The sequence below is a fragment of the Seriola dumerili genome, unplaced genomic scaffold (assembly GCF_002260705.1).
Source record: "Seriola dumerili isolate Sdu_G_001 unplaced genomic scaffold, Sdu_1.0 BDQW01000129.1, whole genome shotgun sequence".
Lineage (NCBI taxonomy): Eukaryota > Metazoa > Chordata > Actinopteri > Carangiformes > Carangidae > Seriola > Seriola dumerili.
In genome coordinates, this window is record NW_019174384.1 from 312107 (window position 1) to 336012 (window position 23906).

Genomic DNA, 23906 nt, shown 5'->3' on the forward strand with positions numbered 1-23906 from the left:
CTATTGCTACATAGCTAACGTTAGCATTAGCAGCTCTTTACTTAACCGTCTAAAAGTCGCGTTGCAAGTTCAGCAAGAGACTTAATTCCTTTAATCACTAAGAGCTGTCTTTGGCAGTGGAAAGCAACACCAATGTCGACTCTTGTTTCTGTCACGTCTTTTCTTCTACTGAAGTTAGCATGCTAACAAGCTAGCCCCGGCCTGTCTCATTACTCTCCGATAGCGACTCACCGCAGCCTCCGGTCTACGCCACGACGATGTAGCGCTGCTCAGAGGACGTATGATAACCTCTCGTCTCAAACTAAACAAACTTTAAAGATCTTGTCAAGCGACAATCACCACCACCTGAGTTTTTCTACCACCTGACATCCAAACACACACCTGCTACTGTGATATCACTCTGCTAGCGACAACAACCTACAAGCTAACAGTCCAGTGTGGTTTTATATTGATGGGCTAGATTAGCTAATTTCCCTAGATCACATTTCAATTGTATATATTTGTGTAAAAGTTAAAGATAAATCATCAAAAATATTTAACATGAAGTGTAAAGAAAAGGATTTTGTTATTAAATATGCTCTGAAGTAGAAGAAAAACATTTAGCATATAACAAGAGATGAGTGATTTAGTGATTAGTGATGTTTAACCACGCACTTTATCTATTTTGTTTCTGCTTTTTCTGTAGTTTAATTAGATTATATTATTCCCACGCCATTAAAATAATTAATTGTTGCTGCAAGTAGCGATATTCGTTTTTATACAGTATTTCCAGAGAGTGGATGGAGGACACAGGAAAGAGAAGAAAGAGAGTAATGCAGCTTGTAACAGTGGAGAAATTAAAGAAGGTGCAACTGATTCAAGATTCAGAAAGAGGATGGGGAAAAGAAAGAGATTCAGCGCTAATTAGTGCTAATTAAATTCAAAACGCAAGATTGCGACCTGTTCTAAAATGTGCGAGAGATATTTTAATACAGGGCACAAATTACTCAAACAAATTAATCCAATATTAGTCAGCTTTTTAAAAAAAAATTTTATTCCATAACACTGATGTAATATAAAGACCATATAGATTGACTGACAGGCTCATTTCCGTCACATCACAGGCCCACGATAAATTAGCTGAGTTGAGGTAGAGTTGACCCACCCCTCCCTCCCTCCCTCCCTCTCTCCCTCCCGCCTAATATTACAACTCATCACCAGCAGCCGACATGTAAACAACTGGAAGAATTTTTATTTTTATTTTTTTTCATCTTATTTTGCAACTGAGTGTCATGACAGGTCAATTTTTAAATGTGACCGTATCAGGACGAGGCATGCAGGAACAGCACGCTCCCTCCCTCGTCTTGAATGTCACAAAACAGACTGTTGCTGTCGTGTCACCAGCAGAAATAGTGGCCTTACAGTGGATGAATTACCATCCCCTCCATGCTCCAGCTTCACTCTAATAAGCAATGGATTGTTCACAAAAATGGGGAGGAAAGAAAGAAAAAAAAAAAAAAAACTGAGACCGAACAGATAGAAATTCATTTGTAAGTCTGGGCTGTGACTATTTGCATGGCGATGAAGGCCCCGAGTGTTCAGCAGTCTTCAGATGCGAATGCCAGACAATAGAGCCAGTGTTTGTTCTTCCCCTGGAAGTTTGAGAAGGACAGAAAAGGGGAGAAGAAGAAGAAAAGGGGAGGTCGTCAGTGGAGGGGATTACGCATTGTGAGAACCACGCGCATTCGCTTCTGCTATTGTGGTGACTGAATTGCTTTCCAGTACCAGGGTATTTAGTTAAGCAGATTGTGTTTCCTTACACCCCACGATGATCTCTCTTGATGGCGGCTGGAGACAAGTGGCTTGGAGAATCACACAAACAGGTGGGTGTGGTGTTGGACGCTATGCATCCTATAAGAGATTATCTTTTGTTAGAAGATAATTAGGTGTAGTTTTGAACATTATCTAGGAAAGGATGCACAAAGGAATACAAACAGGAATACAAGAGGTTTTCAGCATAAAGGCGGCGGCAGCAGCAACAGCAACAGCAGCAGCAGCAGCAGAAGCAGAAAGGCTGAAATTCATAATAATTGAATACAATCAATTCTAAATGAGTCCAGGGGTTCTTTGTGCTTGACACAGCAAGAAGTCAGTAAATTTCTTGCATCTTTTAAAATGGCTGCTGGCATTTTAACAGTGTTGTGTCTTTATCAAATAGCCGTCAGTGATGTTTTGAATTGCTAAAGAAAATACTTTCAAGTGGGTTTAATTATAATTGTAACAAAATGATGTGGTTGTGAACAAACTTCTTGGATCACTGTGGCTTCTCTATTGACAATCTGATGAAAAGTTTATCAATTGAAATATGCACACTATTCTCTCATTGAGTGTCTGACCTGTCCACTTGCCTGTAATATTTAGCAACAAAACACAAGCTCTCACCACATTCCTCCTCTGGAAACTGAGCGAAAAGGAATTTGATTCAGAGATAATTCGAAATGTCACACAATGAAATAGATTATTTTACAGTTTCCATGACCTTTCTCTTTTAGGGGGTTGGGGTGGGGCGGGGGTTTGGGGGGGGGGGGGTGTCACTCTGACACTGCACAACTCAGTTTATGAGAAGACAACCTTGGTAAGACAATAAAACAAATGGAAAAATGCTAACAAAACATGGCCTTACAGCATCTTCCCGGTTGTAGGCCCAGAGACGGCATGACTGAAAAGACTGAGGGAGTAAACATGACAGCTTCAAGGATACTGAAGTTCAGTACTGAGATGATTGTCTGCTCTAAAAATCTTGTCCATGTCTGATGTTCTTTGAAACTCCATGTGAAACTTTAGTCGCTAACTTCTTTTTATCATCATAATTAAGCCTTTATAGATAATAGCCTGTAGTTGAAATCCACTGGTCTATCTTTTTTTTTTTTCTTCTTCTTTTTTATTATTATTCTTTAATAAAAACTTTGGCGGGATCAGTTAATTGTTTTCCACGAAAAAAGAAAGGAGCCAAATAATAGGCTGTAGTGCTATCGCTGATAAATGTCAGTGGAAATTCGTGACACTTTGCTAAGCAGTAATGATTTCCACTTGTGCTCATAACAAAATCAAACAAATTACTTACTAACAAGTACATGATGACTTGACATTCCCCTGTTGTTCTAGCTCAGTCTCTAGACTCATTTGAGGACCTGAATTAGGAAACATAAACTACATGTCAGTGTTATTGTTTTACGGAGCTGAGCAGTAAACAGCAAGTCCCATGATGGGCTCCCAAATGACCAATTAAGGACATATTGTCTTAGAAGAGTGATCTTAAAGAAGTCAGGCTTAACAGATGTTTTTTTTTTTTTTTTCTTTCTTTTCTTTAATTGTTCAAGATTGTGAATTCTTGTAGTTAAATGAGAGGTCTGAGTCCATGTTTAGATGCACTGTCACATCCAGCCTTACACAGTTTCCATATTTTTCCACATTTTTTCCATTTCCTTTTTCAATTATCATTCACCAAAGCAAGTCAGAAGACCAACGCACAAAAAAACAACATAATTAAAGCTCACATGAAGTCAGCGGGCAGGGCATGTTGATATTGACGTGTCATCCGCAATGTCAAGTGGAAGCAGCTTTTTCTTTATTACTGTGTTTCAACATTCGCGTTGGCACATTAGACCTCGTTTTAATAGCAACCCCCCCCCCCTCCCGAAAAACCATTACTACAACAGAGCGACGTTTTATTAGCTAGAAACACATCACCATATAGGAAAATAATGTGACGGTCTCAGCGCATCTAGTGCTTAACATTGTGAGACTGCAGCTCATTGTCATTCTGTCATGTGGCAGAGTAGCATACTGTACATACAGGCTACAGGAGGTCTGCTGGAAATGGGAGGAAGGCCTATTAGAGGTAATGAATGGCTGTCAACCACAGGGCACTCTGCATGTAGTGCATGTCATGTTGAAATGAGAATCTCTTTTGAAAGGGGAAAATTGACCATGGAGTTCAATAGTGCCTCTTTTTTTTTCTTCTTTTTTCTAATGTATATATATATATATATAATAATATAATGCTATATAATATGTTTCTCTTTATTTTTCGCGGAGCCTATACACCTGTTAGTGATAAGTGATGGGTTGGAATAATAAAAGGCTCATATTGAACAGATGCATCACGATATTTGATACTTTTAAAATCAGACTTTGGCAGGTTCACCATTATTATCAAGCGCCATCAGGATAGCTGTCACACATGAACATGTGTTTTACTTGCTCCCTAACACGATTGCTATTTACAGACCAGGAGCTGGGAGATTTTTTTTTTTTTACCCATTATTTTCCCAGAATTTCATCACTTATTTCCAGCGAGGCCCATCTTGTTAAATTGGCACCTAAACATCTGTTGACCTGCGCACTATTCCAGCCACATCAGTAAAGCCTGATACCCCCAGGAAGATTTTCAAGCAGACTCCTTGGCATGTTGGCAGCTGAGCAGTTGCTCAGAGTAACATCATTGAGGGCTTGTTGTCTAGTTTTGGCTCAAGGCGTTCGGTTTGGGCGCGTGCTTGGCAGCTCTATGAAAGACTATAACAGCTCACGATTCACTGGCCACTAATTGGAATGTCACTCCACAACGTTCGGACATATGAATGCGGCCCGTAAAGACATATATAAGCACAAACACTTACTCTCGTTCATGTCCTGTATCGAAATTGAATTTCAGAAATGAAAGTCCGCATCAGTAATTGATTTTACCAGCTCATTACAAATGGGTCTTGACAGCTAATTTACTTTCACAAGATTAAACATGAACATTATGAGCTGTTAAATCATTAATACCGCAACTACTCTAACTGCTGAAACAACTTCCTGCAGTATACTCCATATTTTATATTTCCACCGGGACCACCCGTGCTAAAAATGCATGCACCCCCGTTCCTATGCAGCACTTTCATGGAAGCGTACACATCAAGGAACTGTATATGTGATCTGCTGATATTACAGTGTGGGGAAAAAACCCTATTAAAAATGGTTAAGAATTATGGTTGTTGTGACTTCCAGCCCTTAATAACCGCCGATCCCACTGAGTGCTGATGTATGGTTTTGGTTCAGGGTCTCATGTCTAGACAAATAATCTCTTTTTGCTTTTCAAGGTAAAACACCTTTATGAGACAAACGTCTAAAATGACAGCAAGGCTGAACAACATCACACAGGTTCGAGCCAAACACCTACGCTGCTGCAGGGGAAAACAAATACTGTAAACATATTGTCGTTTCAAAGGAGAAACGGTTAATTTACTGAGCAGAATTGACGGTGACGTGTTTACACGAAACTAAACTTACACTAAATTGATGTAATTTAATTTGTTTGATTTCAAGTCTGCTAATTTTAGGGGGGTTTTTGTCAATGCAAGATATTGTATTTGTGTGGTCCTAAGTAATTTGCTGTCTTGTCTGACTTTCATTGTCCTTACACTCTTGACCCACATTATAATTGGTGCATCGATTTGAATCATAGTTTGTCAGAGGCATGTGTGTCTCTGTTTTTCATGTCTGGGGAGACATTGATCTCATTAGAAGTCTTCATTAGTCAGCTGCAGAGTGCAGTGTCATGCTTAAGGAATGATGTTCAGGCCCTGCTCTCCTTCGTGAAACACAATGCAGAGCCTTGTTTGAATTCAAAACAGAGGGCAGCTTTTTAAAGCCGCCTGTGCACGACGGCAGGATGCAAAAAGCTTGGACAAAGGGTTTGTTTTTTTTTCTCGCAAAATGGAATTTTGATTGGCTTTCTTTCTTGAATTTGTTATGCATCTGAATTATTATTGTGCAGTGGGTTTGACATAACTCTTCAGATGGACAAAAAGAGTCAGAGTCATGTTGAAAAGTGGCGCCCCTGCAACCTTTTGTGTGAGACGCCACAGCCATGTGATGAGCTGTATGATGCCTGTCATGTTGAATTGATTTTAAACTGTTTAAAACGCTTGATTATATAAAAGTCTACAGCGCTTACAAGTTTGCATTTGTAATACCACCCCCATCTGTTTTAACTGACCGCTTTTAGTTTATTCGTTATTTTTAGCTAACTATTTGAACCGGTTATTACTTTTAGCGTTTATCCAGCACTTTTAGCTAATCGTTACTTTTAGCTAACTGTTTCAATTCTTTATTTGTTAGTTTGAGCTAACTGTCAAGTGTTTGTTTGTTACTTTATAGTTCACAGTTACAACAGTTTATTTACGTGCTGCAAAGGACTTTTAAATAACTAACTATTTAAACCTCTCTGTCACTTGCTAACTAGTTTTCACACATTCAGTTGCAGTGTTCAGAGTTAATGCTAGCTCATCATAGATGTACAGTAGTAATTAAATTATGAACAAGTGGAACGACACTACAATGCAGATGCTAGTTGGTAATCAATGATACAAAAGACTTTTTTTTATCTACTACATGTAAACTCCACAAGTTAGAATTGCCTTATATCATTAAATTTTTTTATTTTTAATTCCAAACAGCAGATAGGAAGGCTTTAAATGTAGCTTTGTCATTTAAAAAAAAAACACATAACACATTTATTAACAGCTTTGTGTAATTAAGCATTTTATTTTTGGATTTTACTGCACTGCTACAGATTTAAATTTCCTCATTTTGCAATCTCTGTGCACTGCTGGAAATTTCTCACTGCAGCTATTAATTAAATTGTTAACTTTTATTTCAGAGGCATGACCGTGCATACAAACCACATTGTGACAAGATGGGATACGGCACTGCCGGGATCATGAATTACTGTGCTGTTGAGTGAAGAATTGTTACCACTAGACCAGTAACACCTCCATCTCCTGCCCACTAACCATGGGAAGTGCAGAGGAAATGCACGGATGGACAGTTAAAATGAGCACGCCGAGCGTTTTGGCTGTGGTGACGGTCTTTTCTATGATTCCTGGCGGGGTGCTGAGCGATATGAGAGGTACTCAGGGTTTGGAAGCCCAACAATTGGCCCAGGGGTCCACTCATCTGCACCGTCGCCTGAAGAGAGGCTGGATCTGGAAACAGATGTTTGTCCCCGAGGAAGATCCCACTCTTCGCGTTATTGGCCAGGTACTGCTTCAGATTGAATGTCCTCCATGTCCTTGATGTGGTACTTCCCTTTGAAAAAGCTCGTTGGAAAAGCATGCTTTCACCTCCCCCCCCCCTTCCTCTTTTTGCAGATCAAATCTGATTCTGACCGAGGCGAGTTTTCTATCAAGTACATATTATCAGGGGAAGGCGCCGGAGATGTGTTTGAGATAGATGAGTATTCTGGTGAAATCCGGACGCTGAAGAAACTCGACCGTGAGGAAAAGGCCTTTTACGTCCTCCAGGCCCAGGCTATCAACAGGAGGTCCAACGAACCCGAGGAGCCCCAGTCAGAGTTCATCATCAAGGTGCAGGACATCAACGACAATGTCCCCCAGTTCCAGAACGAACCGTATGTGTCCAGCATCCCCGAGATGTGCCCAGTCGGTATGTTTGAGAAAGCTGAAGTTTCCCTTTAACACAGAGGTTGAAGGTAGGAGGGAAAAAGTCTCCAGTTGGAATAATAATAATGACAAAAATGATCTGCTCCAGTTTTGAGCTCTGTTGGATTTCTGCCCCCACCCTATACAATAGAGGTGAATGAAATTAAATATGTGGCATACAGGAATAAGAAAAAAAAGAAACATCACATTTTTAATATTCAGCAGTGACACGTCCTTCCGAGATCTAGTGTATGTCCCTGTTACTCCGAATAATCCTTAGACCTCATTCGCTGTAAAGAGCTTTCAGTGGAACTACATCACATCGGATAGATGGTCCTTATATAAGCAGCTCACAGTAAGGTCAGTGATTTATTAAAAGTAAGTAAAAGTGTTTTGCCGTGCTCGCTGTGGATGGTATTGTCAATCATTTGGTCAACAACTTTAGTTCAGACTGAAGTATCTTGACAGTTGTTGAATGAGTCGCAATGAAATGTTGTACAAAAAAAATCGCTATTCCGCTCACGCTTTTTGAATGACGCAGCACGATTTTGGGATAGTCCAAACAATGCCATTATTCATCAAATGTGTCCCTTTCACTATTGGTATGTCCTCCAGAGAAGTGTTAAAAGATGATTCATGGAAACAAACTTTTGTACGCATAAAAACCTTTTATTTGCATTATTGGCTTCACTCCTTTTCAAATGAATTTTTTTTCTAAACTTAAATCTTGATCGGAGACAATAAGCAAAAAGGTTATACGAATGTCTATCATCTGTCCCCGTTCAGGAAGTTAAAAGTATTGGATTCCATATCATGGCTCGGATGCCTTTATGGCTAAATTTCTTAAATAATGTTATTATAACCACTGCCCTTTTCATACCACAAACATTAACATTTCAATTTATATGTAATCTGCTTTTGCAGCATAATATCTCACTTGTAATAAATCATAATGCATTCGACTCAAAGAGAAAGTGAGAGGGGAAGGTTGGAGAGCAGGCGAATGAGAATAAGAAATACTGCAGTAAATCCCTGCCTGTGTGAGAGGCAGAGCTCAATGGGAGGAGGAAAAATAGAAAAAAAAGGAACGAGACAGACAAGAGGACTGAGGGAAACGAAAGATACTGTAGAGCGCAAGGTGAGGAGAAGGATGTGGTCAGCAGAGAGAAAGGGCAGCGAGTGTGAGAGATAGAGAGGTAAAACTGAATCAGAGAGAGAAAACAAGGGTCAGGTGGATGGGGAGAGAGATATTGCTACAGGCCTGGAGAGGTTGTCACACACACACACACACACACACACACACACACACACCTGCAGCAGCCTTACTGAGCTGTGAAAGGCCGACGCTGCTCCCCACTGCCACCCACCCCTTTGTCAACATCCCTCCTATAACTCTACCTCAACCTCACCTCCTCCCCTCCCCTCCCCTCCCCTCCCCTCGACTCCCCTCCTCCCCGAGCCAGACAGACAGACCCTGCGGGACTGTGGCATAATCACTTTATTTCCCGTCGACTGGAACTGCTGCCTGAGCTAACTCTGACTCTGTGAAATCCCCACCCCACCCCCACCCACCCACCCACCCCGCCACTCTCTCACTCTCCCCCCCTCTCTCTCCCGCCCCACAGGGACCACAGTGGCCCAGGTGACAGCCACAGATGCCGATGATCCCATGTTCGGAAACAACGCCAAGCTCATCTACTCCATCCTGCAGGGGGAGCCCTACTTCTCCGTGGAGCCGAAGACAGGTGTCATGGCCGCCGCAGAGGCTTTCAGTTATTATCATCACAGAGCCTTCCACGAATCCCCCCCCCCCCCCCCCCCCAATGGTCCAGACCACTATCAGGAAGGCACACAAGAGATTTGCTTTATAATAAGTGTGCTTTAACAAAAAAAAAGAAGAAAAAAGACTAAAATGTTTAAATTTTCAGGTTGATGAGACAGGAAACTATCTCGTCCCTCTGGTCAAAGTTACTTTTGACAAGTCTGAGATACTCTTCACTTTTAAAAACTGTATAAAATCCCCTGACAGCTGCATCTCTCTCAAACAACTACTGGACAGACTGTGCCTACTTTTTAGGCTATTGGAAATAAATGTGAGTTTAGGTTTACACTATGACAAGAACTGGCTTGAACTGTTGCCAGTGTGTTTACATTTAAACTAATTTCTTGTGTTATTCAGAGGTCAGCTCCAGCACTTCCCACACACATTGTTGACCTGAACTGTGAAGAGAGTTGGGGGAGGGCAGTATTGACGTCGAACAAATATTTAAATGCAAATTAATGTAATATGTAAAAGGGCAAATCAGACTTTTCTTTTTTTCTTTTTTTTTTTTAGGAGCCAGTTGTAAGTTTCCATTGAGGAGCGGGCAGCAGTAGTTTTGCTCAGTTAATGGATAAAATAAACTGCCATACTAAACACCTTACTCTAAGATTTAGGAGAAGGGAGTTTGGTCTGTTTTCAGGGGTAAATTAAGGAGTAATTAATGACATTTTAAGGGGTTTTAAGGGAATCTGTTAAAAACAAAGCACAGCGATGTCGACACCGTAGTTTATTTTGAATCAGTTCCACTTTCCTCCTCATGATGACGTGAAATACACGTTACACCCAATGTGTATTAATCCACAGCTGAAACTAGTCCCCAACAAATCGTCTGAGTACAGATTTATTTATTTATTTATTTCATATCCTTGATATAAAAAAAAAAAACTGATGGCGTTTTTAGCGTTGTCACTCGGCCGCTGTGGCGTTTGCAGCTCTGCGAGATGCCGCGTGTTCCCGCGCAGGGCGGATGTGTTCACGGTAAACAGCAGAGATACTCGGATGTCTGGATGTGGTAGGCAGGAAAATCGCTGCTGAAAAGCTTGTACCATCCAAAAACGAGACCACTTGTAAATGTATCAGTGGGTGAAATTATGACTTTCAAAGCAAAACAACATAACTCTGCCAGGTTGATCTAATTCTCTTGATTCAAATTTTTCATCTATTTACTTTTGCCCGCAGCCCTCGGTTTGGCCAGACAGAGGAAACATTAAGTCATCCGAAAGCCCTCTTGATATTTCTTCTTAGCATTGATTACATTTGCAGACTTCAAGTTTATTGTGGTGCAGTTTTATTACACATAATGCACAGCGCTCTGAAAGACTACTCGAGGCAAAGTTTGTTTACTTACATTCGGTTTAGAATAAAAAAAATATATAAAATAAATAAAAAACAGAAATCCACCCACAGATGCACTTGATGCCGTCTTAATGAACCCGGCTCTCCTCTCGTCTCCCTCCTCTTCTGTCTGTCTCCTCCACCTGCAGGGATTGTCGTAACGTCTTGGCCAAACATGGACCGCGAGGCCAGGGAGCAGTACCTGGTGGTGGTGCAGGTGAAGGATATGCTGGGCCTCAGCGGCGGCTACTCCTCCTCCACCACGGTTACCGTCAGCCTGACTGATGTCAATGACAACGGACCCACGTTCCAACACCGTGAGTCGCTTACATGACTCACAATGATGCAAACGCAGGACCGCACACACACACACACACACACACTCAAGGAATCAATGAAAGAGTACAAAGCGTTGCAGACTGTGAGGACATATTTAATATTATGCCTAAGAGGTATTTATTTGATCACACTTCTGCGGTTCGGGTGGGTGGTTTATGCTGCCAGCGCTTTACTCGGCTGTACACATCTTGTTATTCAGCCGGCAGCTAAAATTAAAAGGAGACAGTCGAAGAATGAGAGAGAGAGAGAGAGAGAGAGAGAGAGAGGGAGTGAAAGAGACGGGGAAAGGAGATGGGTGATGTTCTGTTCATCTGCTGTGTGCACGTGTACATGCGTCAGCCGCTGGATGAATTTAATCATTCACACATGAAGGGACATTTGTCATGACCTTTGGAAACAAACGTAGCCATCTCAGCGATAAACCTCACTGAATGAACGCCCTGGGAAGAAATCAATTCTGTAGAAATGAGACAGAAGATGATACTTTTAACTATTAATGTCACATTCACATTCATTGCAGGCGCCGCTGTAACCTGCTGGATTCCATGTTCAGTCCAAAAGGGCCTTATAAATACTGTATGGCCGCTCTTCACTTTGAACTTCGCCCTCTGTTTTGTCACATAATTGCAGAATTATTATCAGCAGGATGTTTTGGTGGTTTTTTTTTTTTTTTCTTCCGGAGCAGCTGGTTGCCTGTTGAGTCCCTCCCAGTTGTGGCAGCCATCCAAATGGAGTCGCTCAAAGACACAATCACATTTTCTCATCTTCCTATTAGAGTTAGGCTGGGATTATGTGGCGTTGCCGCAATTTATCTGTGACTCGCACAAATTGACCCTCCACTACAATGTTCTCCGTTCTTATCGCTTTACACACAAGCAAACTCTCTAGACTAGCTATTAACAACTTACTGTCGAGCTCTGCAGGCGTGTTTCGGTGATGAAACTTTCTGTTTTTTTTTATTTATTTGTTGTGTTTTTCTCCAAATTGGAGTCATCATTATGCGCTTGAAAACTACCAGTTTGGTATCATCCATATTTTCTATTCCTTTTGATATCCCATTCCGACATCAACCTCTCACACTAACGCTGTCAATACGGATGACTTTCAAAAAAACAAAAAACAAAAAAAAGCAACCCTTGTTTCCTCAGACCTGTACGCCTTCGCCGTCCCTGAGAATGCAGCTGTGGGCACCACGGTGGGCCGGATCATGGCAGAAGATGGAGACATCGGCGTCAATGCCAGGATGACCTACAGTCTGAATGATGACCTGGAGGAGAGCTCCACTTTTATCATCAAAACAGACCCAGTGACGCAGGAGGGAGTGGTTCTGCTAGCCAAGGTGAATACATACACATCACTTCACTTGATGCAAACATTATTTCAGGCTCATATTTTCACTTTCCCCTCCACGCACAGTTTATGTTTATCCTTTATAGCATGTAGGAGATTTCAATTTAGATGCTATGATAATGAAATAAATAAAAACAAACAAAAAAAAAACATTATTGACTCTGAATCATTTTGGGAACGTGGTAATGGTTTGCATGCTGTTTTCTTATTACTGCCGTCATAATGTTAATTGAAAACACAGCATTATTTAAGTGCGTGCTCACAGCTGGTAGCTTATTGACATTGATTAAACATTTTTTTTTTTACATCCAGTCTGCGTTGTGTCCAGCTGTCAGTGGAGAACTCATCCGTTTTTGAAAAGCTGTTAAGTTTTCTTAATGATGATGATGGTTTATCGAGGCGTTTTCTGCTCATAATATGAAAGGTATATCTTTCCCTCATAGCCTTTGGACTACGAGACAAAGAGACGTTTTGTTATGGCTGCAGAGGCTGTTAACGATCACGTGGACACTCGTTTTCTGACTTTGGAGGATTTCAGGGACAGGACGACGCTCAAGATCGTTGTGGAGGATGTGGACGAGCCGCCTGTCTTCCTCTCACCCGTCTACGAGTGGAAAGTTCCTGAAAATGCGGCGGCGGGAACCGCGGTTGGCAGTGTTAGTGCCAGAGACACTGACACAGTCAACAATCCCATCAGGTAATGTGAACCATCCAAACCAGGAAGAGTGGCATCTGCCACCCAACTGCCAGTGTGTTAATGATGAGGCAGATACCCAGGCGTAGGGGAGGGGGGGGGGGGGGGGGGGGGGGGGGGGGCATCCCTAGACAGCTTGCCCTAGACAGTTTCCTCCACAGGGTGAAAAATCATTCCATATCAAATAGTGTTACTGGCTCGGTGCATCCATTTTTACCCTTGATCTCTGGATACCCTGTACATGGTCATATTTATCTCATATTACTTTAGTAGGAAATGAGCCCTGCTGAATAAATCATGACAATTTTTTTTTTATTTATTTATTTTTTTATACCTCACAGGCTTTTCTATCTATTGCCGTGGTATTATCACAAAGCGACGTGGCTAGGACGTGGGAATGTAATAAAGCACCATACGAGGTGGCATATGGAATTGAGATTTGCAGTCATTTGCAAGTGGGGCACGTCGCAGAGGAGACGGCAGCACTACTGGTGCCTGTAGTCCATCTCAGCAGAGCTTAAGAGTGGCAGGTGCTGCATATCATCCTCAGCCTAGTGTCTATTACTGTCCCTTTGGTGACAGTGTCTCATTGATTAATAAATTCGGGATGACATTTTAGGGGTTTCCACAGTTCTAGCAAATATGATTAAGTTTGCTTTGGTCAAATTGGCTTATTTTCCATGTTGTTATCAGCAAAGTGGCTCACGGAAATGATTCATTATTCAGAGTGTTTTTATTCCTGGTTGCCCCCTAATTCACCATGGGTTTATAATCACTTACATAAACAAGTGTTAAAGGTATGGCGGTGTGAAAGACATGTGCAATAACAAGCAAATATTTCTTTCATGAGGAATATCCTGCGGACCATAAATGTGTGTGTTTTTCTTAAGTTTATTTTTTACAATTGCAGGCCCTCACGTGTCACCAAACAAGTCGCAGGGAAATGTATCAGCTGCACCACCTGTAACTTTGTGTTGAAACGTTTTCTCTATGTTTACAAGATTCCCCCGTCTCACTGTTTATAAATTCACTTATGGCAAAATACGAAAAGTCTGTAGCCAGACTAAAAATAATATTCAATTAGAATAACTGGAAAAATACATAGAACTGTGTCTATGCCATCTGTGTGAGGCGCTTTGTTTTGACAGTGTTGTTGCTGCTGTCACACTAGCTTGTGTGTATACTGTCTTTGTTGGATATCTGTCAACAGATTAAAAAATTGAGCAGTTTGCCTAATTAATCTCCCTGTGGCATCGCAATGTTTTGTTTGCCCAGAAAACAACCTTGCCTGCTAAATGTGTGTGTCCCTGTGATTTTTCAAAAAAATTTTTTTTTTCCCCAGATATTCAATTGACAAAAGGAGCGATGCCACAAGAGCTTTCAAAATAGACCCAAACAATGGGACTATAACTGTCGCTACAGCTTTGGACCGAGAGACTTCAAACTGGCACAATCTGACTGTTGAAGCCAAGGAAATAAGTAAGGAGAATTTCATGTCTTGCACAATAATCTCTTGTTGATGTGTCAAACCTATTGCACATTTATCCTCACTCAGTCGAGAAACCTGTCCAGAATATAATCAGGGCAAGTTGATGACTAATCTTTGTTTGGAGCTGTGACCTCGTGGGTTTCAACACAGTCCCTGAAAATATGATGCAGTGGCTCAGCTTACTTTGAAAAACTGCGTGTTTTATTCCATATGTTGACTCAGCTGTTACACCTGAGCACTAATACAACACAGTGGTTAACAAGCAAGCAGAGAGGTCATAGTTAGCCAAAAGTGATGGGAAAATTGTTGAAATTGATGCTGTAAGTAATTAATAAACATTTGAAATAGTCACCTATAAGTAAGAGGTTAATGGTTGAAGTTTTTAGCTTAAAGTAATGAATGATGGTAACTAACCCGATAAGTAAAAGTACAGATAAGTGGTTGAAATAGTTAGCTAAACACAATGAATGAATTAAAGCTACTAATTAATGACTGAAGCAAAGTAATTAATAAATACTCTAAAGTTATAAGCGGTTGATGAGTAAATGGTCGAAACCCCAAGTGTGTTCACTTTGTTAGCTGACAAAAGTGCCGAATAATATCCAGTTTAAAGTCACTTCAACATAACAAATGATGTTGATGAAGGGATAATGAATAAACAGTTGATAGTTAGCTAAAAGTAATTGAGTTGAAATAATTAGCAAAAAAATTATTGATAAACATCTGAAATAATTAACTATAAGCAATGGATCCAATGGTTGAAAGAGTTAGCTAAAAGCAATTGATAAACAGTTCAAATTTAAAGCTAAAGGTAATAGACAAATGTTTGAAATAGTTAGCCTAGCTAAAAGCAATGGATCCAATGGTTGAAATAGTTAGCTATAAGTAATGGATAGCCTAGTTAGCGAAAAGTAATGGACAAATGTTTGAAATAGTTAGCCTAGCTAAAAGTAATGCATAAATGGTTGAAATAGTTAGCCTAGCTAAAAGTAATGCATAAATGGTTGAAATAGTTAGCCTAGCTAAAAGTAGCATTTTTACTGTTCAGTCTGTCGTCTTGTTCTGTCGAAAGCAGTGAAACGATAACATCCTTTTTGTGTTGTTTGCAACAGTTGTGATTCAAGGAGACGAAACATTTATCAGTTTTAAGTCTTATTTTGACAGAGCTTTTACAAAGCATTTATGATACATGCACCCAGTGGACTCCAGCAAATGTCTGTCTCCCACTCCTGCAGCGCAGAACCATTTATCCTCCTCTGTGGTGGTGTTCATCAAAGTGCTGGACATAAACGACAATGTGCCAAGGCTTGCAAGAGATTACCAGCCATATATCTGTGAGGGGACACAGGCGGGAGAAGTATGTATATTATGATGCACTGATGCTTATGATTTACTATGTAGCAGCACAGCAATGAGAATTTTCCATCAATGTGAACATTCGAAGTTCTCATATTACATCATATTCTATATCTTTTTACACCTTAAAGACCTGAAATGGTTCCTTTTTGACCATTGTGCAGCACTATATGATATTATGTTCTTCACATTGTTAGCTACTGAATGAGATTCTGAGTGTCACAGTTCTGGGGGGGGGGGGGGGCTGCATATGATTAGATAGACCTCCAAAATCTGTGGTGTATATGTGACTGCTTGTGTTGCTCTCATTTCTTCAGCAAAGTTTCTTTGTGTGTCTCAGCTCATTCAGCTGCTCAGTGCTTTTGATCCAGACGACCCCGTGGAAGGACACCACTTCTACTTCACTATGGTCCCTGAGAAGCATATCAATCCAAACTTCACTATCAGAGATAATCAAGGTTATATTCACTCAGATAATACCACGAATAACAGCTCTGTAGCTTTATATTTACTACTGTGAATAATAACGTACAGTTATGCAGGCCGTAGCAGCTTCACATTGCTAAAGCTTCTTTTACACCTCGCATTCTCTGGGACGGGACTCTGGTCCAAACCTACACTGCACTTAACAAAATTTCAATTGCAACCTGACCCAGAATGCTTGTGAGTGACAATCTCATCATCTTCCCTGTCGTCTTTCAGATGTTAGTAGCCGCATAAAGCAAGGTTGTTGTGCAGAGGTGGGAGTAAAATGGAACCTTTTAAAAACTATCCATGCAAAGTGTGGAAATTGAGGTTTACTGTGTGAAAAACACGCAGCTCTCAAGGATGAGTAGTTCGAGAAATACTAGAAGCACAGGACCAGTGTGTGTAATTTTCAGTGTGAAGAGTGATAAAACAACACTGCATCACCAAACATGCCCATTTTAAACCAAGCTGCCCTGAGAGTATGGAGCTAACTGAACCAGCTGAAAACATCACATCGAGCTACCGTCAAACGAACTGTAAAATTAAGACAAGACACCACTCAGCATTTCTTTAAACCATGAATACATTAAACATTTTCTGGAGTCTTTAAATATGACTTGCTGAATCAAGCCTGGACCAACACTGGAAACTTTGCAACTGGACCTCTACTATCTCCGTATGAATACTCAGCACAGTAAATATGAAGCTACAACCAGCAGCCGGTTAACTGAGAGCTGAACACAAGCGAGATACATGTTCATTACTAGGCTTGAGTGGCACAATTTAATTACCTTTTAGACAGTGCCCGGCCAGCTGTTTCCAGTCTTTATGCTAAGCTAAGCTAACAGTCTGCTATAGCTTCATATTTTCGTGTGCAGACATGAGAGCGGCATCGTTCCTCTTTTGAAGAAATTAAATAGAAAGTAGAAGTCCATTAGAAACTGTCATTGGACCAAATGCAAAAAGTAAACTGCTGTTTTAAACTCAATTTGCATTATTATATACCTCTTGTATAAAAACACTTTCATTTTCAAATTACTGGCATTTCCTATTATGGGCTTTAAGCTGCAGGGGGAAAAAAAAAAAAGAATGAAGACACCAAATTACATGAAATTAGATGAAGCCCATACTTCAATTTCCGTTTTGTGGCTGAAATAATGATGGTGAGCCGTGGTGAACCAGCAGTGGTATGACTGTGTGAAAAAGGCAGAATGAAGGGATTGTTTATGATCGGAAGAGTTTGAATTGAAACGAAACACAGTGTGTGTCCCGTAAATGTCTGGGAGCCTTTTGGGATGAAACTCTTCAAGCGGCTTCTGGTTTTTGTATCTGACTGCCTCTCAAGTAAGTAAATTGAAAGAGTGTTTGCCTTGTAGTCAATGGGCAGTCGAGCCTTTTTATTTCAGAGTTTATAATGAAAACAGGCAGTAAAAGTCGAACAAACAGTGTTGTTTAAGTGTGCGGCGGAAGGGATGTTTGAATGTACTGAGTAAGTTAGAATGAAATGTATGCAGCTGCAGTGTGTGGACGGTTAGCCAGGCAAGCACAGAAGTCCAGTCAGCAACTAGGAAGATGAATAATGAATCTACACCACAAGGCATATTTGACTCCCAAAAAATTCATTCGGTGCCTTGATGAAGTCTTACAGGTGCACCCAAAAACTGAAGCCGATTCTCCAAATGTACTTCTGCACACACTGAAAATTAGATTTGACAAGGTGCTCAGGCCTCTCAGAGAGCTCGGATTGTATTTTAAATCCCATTACGTGTGTCACTTCACCTGTTATTCAGCACTCACACTGCAAGATGTACTCCTGTTTTTTTTTTTTTAAGACCACTGAAAAGTGCACCTCTCCCTCTTGACATCACTTTTAGACAATACAGCCAGCATCGTGGCACGCAGGAGTACTTTCACCCGCAAGGATCGAACCCAGTATCTCCTGCCGGTGGTGGTGACGGACAGCGGCTCTCCAGCCCTCTCCAGCACCAGCACTCTGACCGTCAGCGTGTGCAGCTGCCAGCCTGCCGGCCACTGTCCCGCGGGAGGGGTGGAAGCCCTCGCTCTGTCTATGGGGGTCAGCCTGCAGACATTGTTAGGGCTTCTGGTCTGCGTGGTCACACTCACAGGTAAGATCAGACTGTATCAGACTATGACATCAGATTACGATTTGATGGCAATTTATATGAAGGAATATACTTTTTGTTTTTTGGAGTTTGTTCTCTGAAGTCTTCTAAATATGGAGCTCCAAAACTGACAGAAATGCATTAATTATGTCAAAAATATACATCAATTAACAATATTGTTAGTTAGAAAATTTGAAATGGAGCGTATAAAGAGATAATAACCCTCACCCATCAGCTTATAGAATAAAACTTAATTTCTTCCACTTTTCTTTTTATCTTTTACTCTTTAGCTCATTTTGTCCCATGAGTTCACACAGTGATTCCTATTTCTTTTTACACTAAACACAATATTATTTATTGATGTATTCAGGTGTATTTCTTCAATTTTCTGATAACCAGTTTCTGGGGCTCCATATATATATAGAAACCATTTTTGTTAAAATACAGAAATGTTCACTTAAAAATTTATCAGTAGCAGAAGATCTGTCTTTCAGAGATTCTGCGTAGCCAGACCTGCATCCTCTAAGACTCTTAAGACCTGTGAGGTTGGTAGCAATTCAAGTGTAAAAGGCAGCGATACACTGAGCTGTGGTCTTACTGTAAAGCCAATAAAATTACACTGGAGAGAAGAATTACAGTATTTACAGAAAATCTTCCAGAGGTGCCGTTTCTTGACCTGAGCATTTTCAGATTTTTCTATAGCCAATAAAAAAGGAGAGAAGATCTTGCTCTGACAGTTTTTCCAAACCTCAGTGAGACAAGACCGAGGTCTTTGTTTTGTTTACACTAAAAGAGAGACCTAGAACTAGAGAGATGATTGTTTTTCACACTTTGGATTCACAAAAAGAGTTTCACTAATAAGTCTGAGATTCTCAGAGGACAAAAACAATGTGAGCTTTGAAGAAGGATAAGGTGACCGATGGATCATGAACCCCCCCCCCCCTTTTTATAATCCTTCAGGAAATGTTGACAAATGACAATTTCACTGATATTTTGTTGTAATAAAAAATCTTTTTCAGCGGATCTGTTGAGCTAGAGCAGTTCCACCTCTCCTCGTATTGGCAAGTATATTAACGTGCTAAACAGCAGGATTTTTCATTAACAAAGCTGCATTTTGATTTGAATCCCCTTTTTTAGAACTCACCAGCGTGCCTTTAACACATACTTTTAAAATGCTGAAAGCTTGCAGTGCAATGATGTCAGGTAATGAGCGTATTGGTTGCAATACATCAGTAGCAATGCCGTCCTGGGACACTGATGGGTTTGCATAGTGAAGAGCTTTATTATGACCTCGGCTGCTTTGTGTCCTCCCCGTGCCCATCACATGAAAGATTAATGACAAGACCTGCTAAGCTAACATTCTTTCAGATGAGGACAATACCCGGTGAAAACACAGCAGAAACAATAAACACTGTTTTAGCATTCTGTGCCACATGGAGCAAATAAAAGAATTCTTCTTTTATATGCGAGCTGAGATTAAAAAAGATAATTTATAGCCTAATTTGCCCTCATTTTGATTTTTGCATCCACAACAAGTTACAGAAAAACAAATCTGGCTGCTATTATTTTCAGTGCGCTTGTACATTCTATGTGCATGCTCCATCAGGCACCCCAGATGCTTTTTTCTCACTAAGCTCATGCCCTGGTGTTTAACTATAATGATCTCCCACTGTGTTGTGTCTGCAGTGATGTCAGTTCTAATGCTGATGGTGAGAAGACACAGGCGGAAACAGCAGGAGGGGCACGAGGTGGAGGTGAAGGAGTTGGAGCTGCCTGAGACGGTGTCTCAGAAGGTGCTGTATTATGGAGAACCAGGGGGTGGAGGAGCAGACCTCGACTTCTGCCAAGCCGTCGTTCCGCTGCGCCGCCACCCCCACAGGAGGAGGGAGAAGAGGCTGCGGAGGGAGGACGTCAGGGCCAGCATACGGATGTCCCTCCGAGAGTCGCACCTCATTGGGCCGGAGGACGAGGTCTTCAGGCAGTTTATTCTGGACAGGCTGGCAGAGGCTGATCAGGATCCTTGCGTTCCCCCGTTTGACTGCCTCAGGATTTATGCATATGAGGGGTCAGGGTCTCCCACAGGGTCCCTGAGCTCATTGGAGTCTTCTACTTCTGAGATTGTGCCTGAGCAACCTGTTTGTAATCCCAGACCCTTAGTGAGACTCAGCCCTTGGTATGGGGGAGGAGAGGAGGACACCATCTTCTGATCTTTGCAGGGCAGCAGGATTAGTTTGAGATTCCGTGAAACATGTTTATTCGCATTGTTGCTTAGAGTTGTACAACAAGCTCGAGACGGCTCTTATGTGCTAACACAGCTTAGCTCTGTCTTTAGAGGTCTGGGTGAGTGTTCACTGAGTAAATGTATTTCCCGAAATGTCAAACTTTAAACATAAAATCAAACCTTATGTGAGAACAGCTATTGTTGGCATGTTTATTCTGCATGTAACTGTTCAAACACAGATTACATCACTTAGAGCTACAATGCAGTTTAAGTATGTCAGACTTTATGCTTTAAGATCAAGAGTGTTTCTCCCTCCACCCACCGCAACAATCAAATACCATTTCTACATGCACAAGGCAGTCTTCACCAGTATTAGAGAACCATTGGTCATTTTTACAAACTCTAAAAATGACCAGTGTTTATGCTTTCCTGACAAGTGACCTTTTTTGTGGTTGTGCAAATAATAACTGCCGTCTGTAAGTGGGAGTAGCGTCATGTAGTTATACTGCTTAAAAAAAAAGAAGTGCAAGGTGCAAGGTTGGGAGTACAAAGCATGTGACCTAAGCTCTGAAGACTGCAGCCTGCATCCTTTCTCCTTTCTCCTTAAGTAACTAGAACGGCACTCAGCAGAATGTATACCTCCGCCAAGGCCAAACAATCCTACGCATATCTCCAAGATCTGTTCCAAAGTCAACAAAAACCAACAATGTCATACACCTCAACACCATAAATATGATACATTATTTCCTGAGGAGTGGTCAGGCATCCCTGGATGAGCCCCTTTAACCAGATCTGCATCTAAATTTAATGGGTTGTTCCTCTGCTCACGCCCCATCCCTCCACCAAGTTTGGTGCAATGGTGAATAACATATAATCAGCAAAATTAGCTGGTCACATGGGTCGATTTTTAAAGGGGCTATATTTGTACATTTTCTCTGCTGCTGAACATAATTTCTTGCCAGGAGCGGGTAGAGGTGACTTTACAAATACAAGTGGTTATAATACTCCCACTGAGCAGCGCTATGTGTTTGCAGATCTGAGGCTACAGTGGGTCAACACAAGCCACAACACAAATGCAAAAGCCACAACACAAATGCAAAAAGACGAACCTCTGCTCACTTACGCTGTGGCTAAATTTGCATTTGTGTTGTTGCTTTTTTACGGTCGTGTTTTGGCTTTTGCATTTGAGTTGTGGCTTTTTTATTCGTGTTGTTGCTTTTGCATTTGTGTTGTGGCTTCTGTATTGTGTTGACCCATCTGGGCCACCGTAGAGGAGACACAAACACACACACAACGTTGGTGTTGCTTTCCACCTCTGGAAACAGCTCTTGGTGAGTAAAAGGAATAAAGTTTGATGCTGAAGTCAGACAACATTTCAGCAACGTAAACAGCTGTTAACGCTAGCATTGGCTACGTAGCAATAGCAAAACTTACAAATAGCACCTTTAAGACATTGACAAACAACCTGTTATGTTGTTTGGGCACTTGTTGCACGTACAGCAGCATCAATCAACCACAATGTTATCACAGCCACGAGACAGGTTACGTAGGTTGCGTACAAAATGATGAACTATTGCTTTGTTGTATTTACAAAAAGCTCTTATGTTTATGCTGTTTGCTTTGTTCCAGCCACACTGAGTCTTAGTCACTGGTGTGTGAACAGGCGCGCGTACGCACTCTTGTTGAGGTCACAGTTAAAATCATTTTGGCAGATGCTTGAAAATTACTAACTGAAGCTACAGGGTTGAATTGATGTAATGAACCAAAACGCTAAATTACACCATCAAAAATAGAGATGAGTTTGTGTGAACAAGGGGATTTATGCTTTAATGATTGCAGTTATTACAGTGTGATGAAACTATACTCACTGTATAAAACCGACAGTATTACTGACCTGTGAATCTTTACTTTCAGATATTATTTGTAATATTATTCCGTCCTGTTGTTTCATAACAGTTTGTACTGTATGTGCATTTCTATTTTACATTATAAGATTATATATAAATTAATGTTTACTTCCCTTGTTATGTGTATGCAGTCTATTTTTATAAATTGAGATTTTGTTTCCTGATTAGCCTCATTCACACAGAAATGAAAGTTTAGATACAGAAGTGTATCCATTAAATATCAAGTGTTTAACATGTATTATGCTGTATGATATGACTCGCTGCTGTCTGCTGAGTCACCAGAGAGCCCATCACACCAGTCGGTGTCAGCCAATGAGAGACAGCGCACTGGGTGACTAGCAGCTCAACTTTGGCAAAGTAAGGTTGAGAGAGGAGAAGAAGTTAGCCGAGGCTTGATTTGAAATGTATAAAGGAAGTGAAGCTCTTGAGAAACAAAACAGCTGGAGTGCTGTGGCAAAAAAAAAAAGAAGCTCATAATATACTGTACAGCATCTGGCCTTGCTTCTTCTCCACGGTCATTTACAGTATTATTGGCAAACAGTCTGTGCTCGCAGTTTGTTGTGTGGGCGGCTGCTGGCAGGGTGACTTGAGGTAATTGCATGGTGATCAGGTCCAGCCCCCTTCACCTTCTCATCCACTAATTGGGCTGTTTACTGTCTGTGAAGGTCAATGTTTGGGCCGGAGAGAATATAGTTCCCACTGAAGAAAAAAAAAAAAAAACGAAGCGTTTCACACACAAACCTATTTGGAAAGTAGCCGGGATGCCTCAAGGTAAGAGGCAGTATGAGGGAAACAACTAATTGCCTGAATCTAGTCAGCTTTTCCTTTCCTGCCGCGGTTACTTGTTAGAGTGGGTGCGCCACTCAGCAGGACGATTTCCAGGCATCACTGCAACTCAAAGTGAGCTTCAAATAGCTTCCACTGTTGGAAACAATCTATCTGGACAGCACTTTTTAGACTTAATCATTGTCTCACAATGGCTTCTTAAGACACAGGTGTTCACAAAATATAGCTTTTTTAAAGTCCTTTCAAACCAATCTCCGCAGTCTAACATGTGGGGTATTGGATTTTCTCATAAAGGCTGTGTTATAATTCCCTTTTCAATAGTACCTTAATGTCAAACGTCATTCAGCTCCTGGTGTCATTTAACCTTCTGAATTTCTGTCATTACCCATGGTGAATATCACGGGTAATTTAACCTAACAGCCCCTTTCTTTGTGTAATTATACCCATTACAGCAATGTGAAGGATTTGACTCTGTCAACTCTCTCTGTCCTCTGCTCTCCCTCACAGGTTACAGATTCAGCTCTTCTTTTCAAACCCGGTGCCAACCTCA

At 41.1% G+C, this 23906-nt stretch overlaps 1 protein-coding gene across 2 annotated transcripts; it reads left to right on the plus strand.

Annotated features, from left to right (window-relative positions):
• Window positions 1-1795: 1795 nt before the first annotated feature.
• On the plus strand, window positions 1796-22593 carry LOC111224306 (cadherin-7-like). 2 transcript variants are annotated; one of them, XM_022748742.1, is made up of 12 exons: window positions 1796-1862; window positions 6686-7065; window positions 7176-7470; window positions 9092-9211; window positions 10773-10940; window positions 12111-12301; window positions 12756-13009; window positions 14349-14485; window positions 15731-15852; window positions 16192-16309; window positions 18194-18445; window positions 20129-22593. In XM_022748742.1, the coding sequence occupies exons 2-12, from the start codon at window positions 6820-6822 to the stop codon at window positions 20647-20649; spliced, it is 2424 nt and encodes an 807-aa protein (XP_022604463.1). In that variant the 5' UTR covers window positions 1796-1862; window positions 6686-6819; the 3' UTR covers window positions 20650-22593. The 2 variants fall into 2 exon arrangements, with proteins under 2 accessions (XP_022604463.1, XP_022604464.1); XM_022748743.1 differs by lacking the exon at window positions 9092-9211.
• Window positions 22594-23906: the final 1313 nt, after the last annotated feature.

Excerpts from the sequence above, each read along its gene's own strand:
- LOC111224306 (XM_022748742.1), top strand. The coding sequence starts at position 6,820 with ATGGGAAGTGCAGAGGAAATGCACGGATGGACAGTTAAAATGAGCACG. Across the intron at positions 7,066-7,175 it reads CTCTTCGCGTTATTGGCCAG|ATCAAATCTGATTCTGACCG; the intron begins GTACTGCTTCAG and ends CTCTTTTTGCAG. Across the intron at positions 18,446-20,128 it reads CTGCGTGGTCACACTCACAG|TGATGTCAGTTCTAATGCTG; the intron begins GTAAGATCAGAC and ends TTGTGTCTGCAG.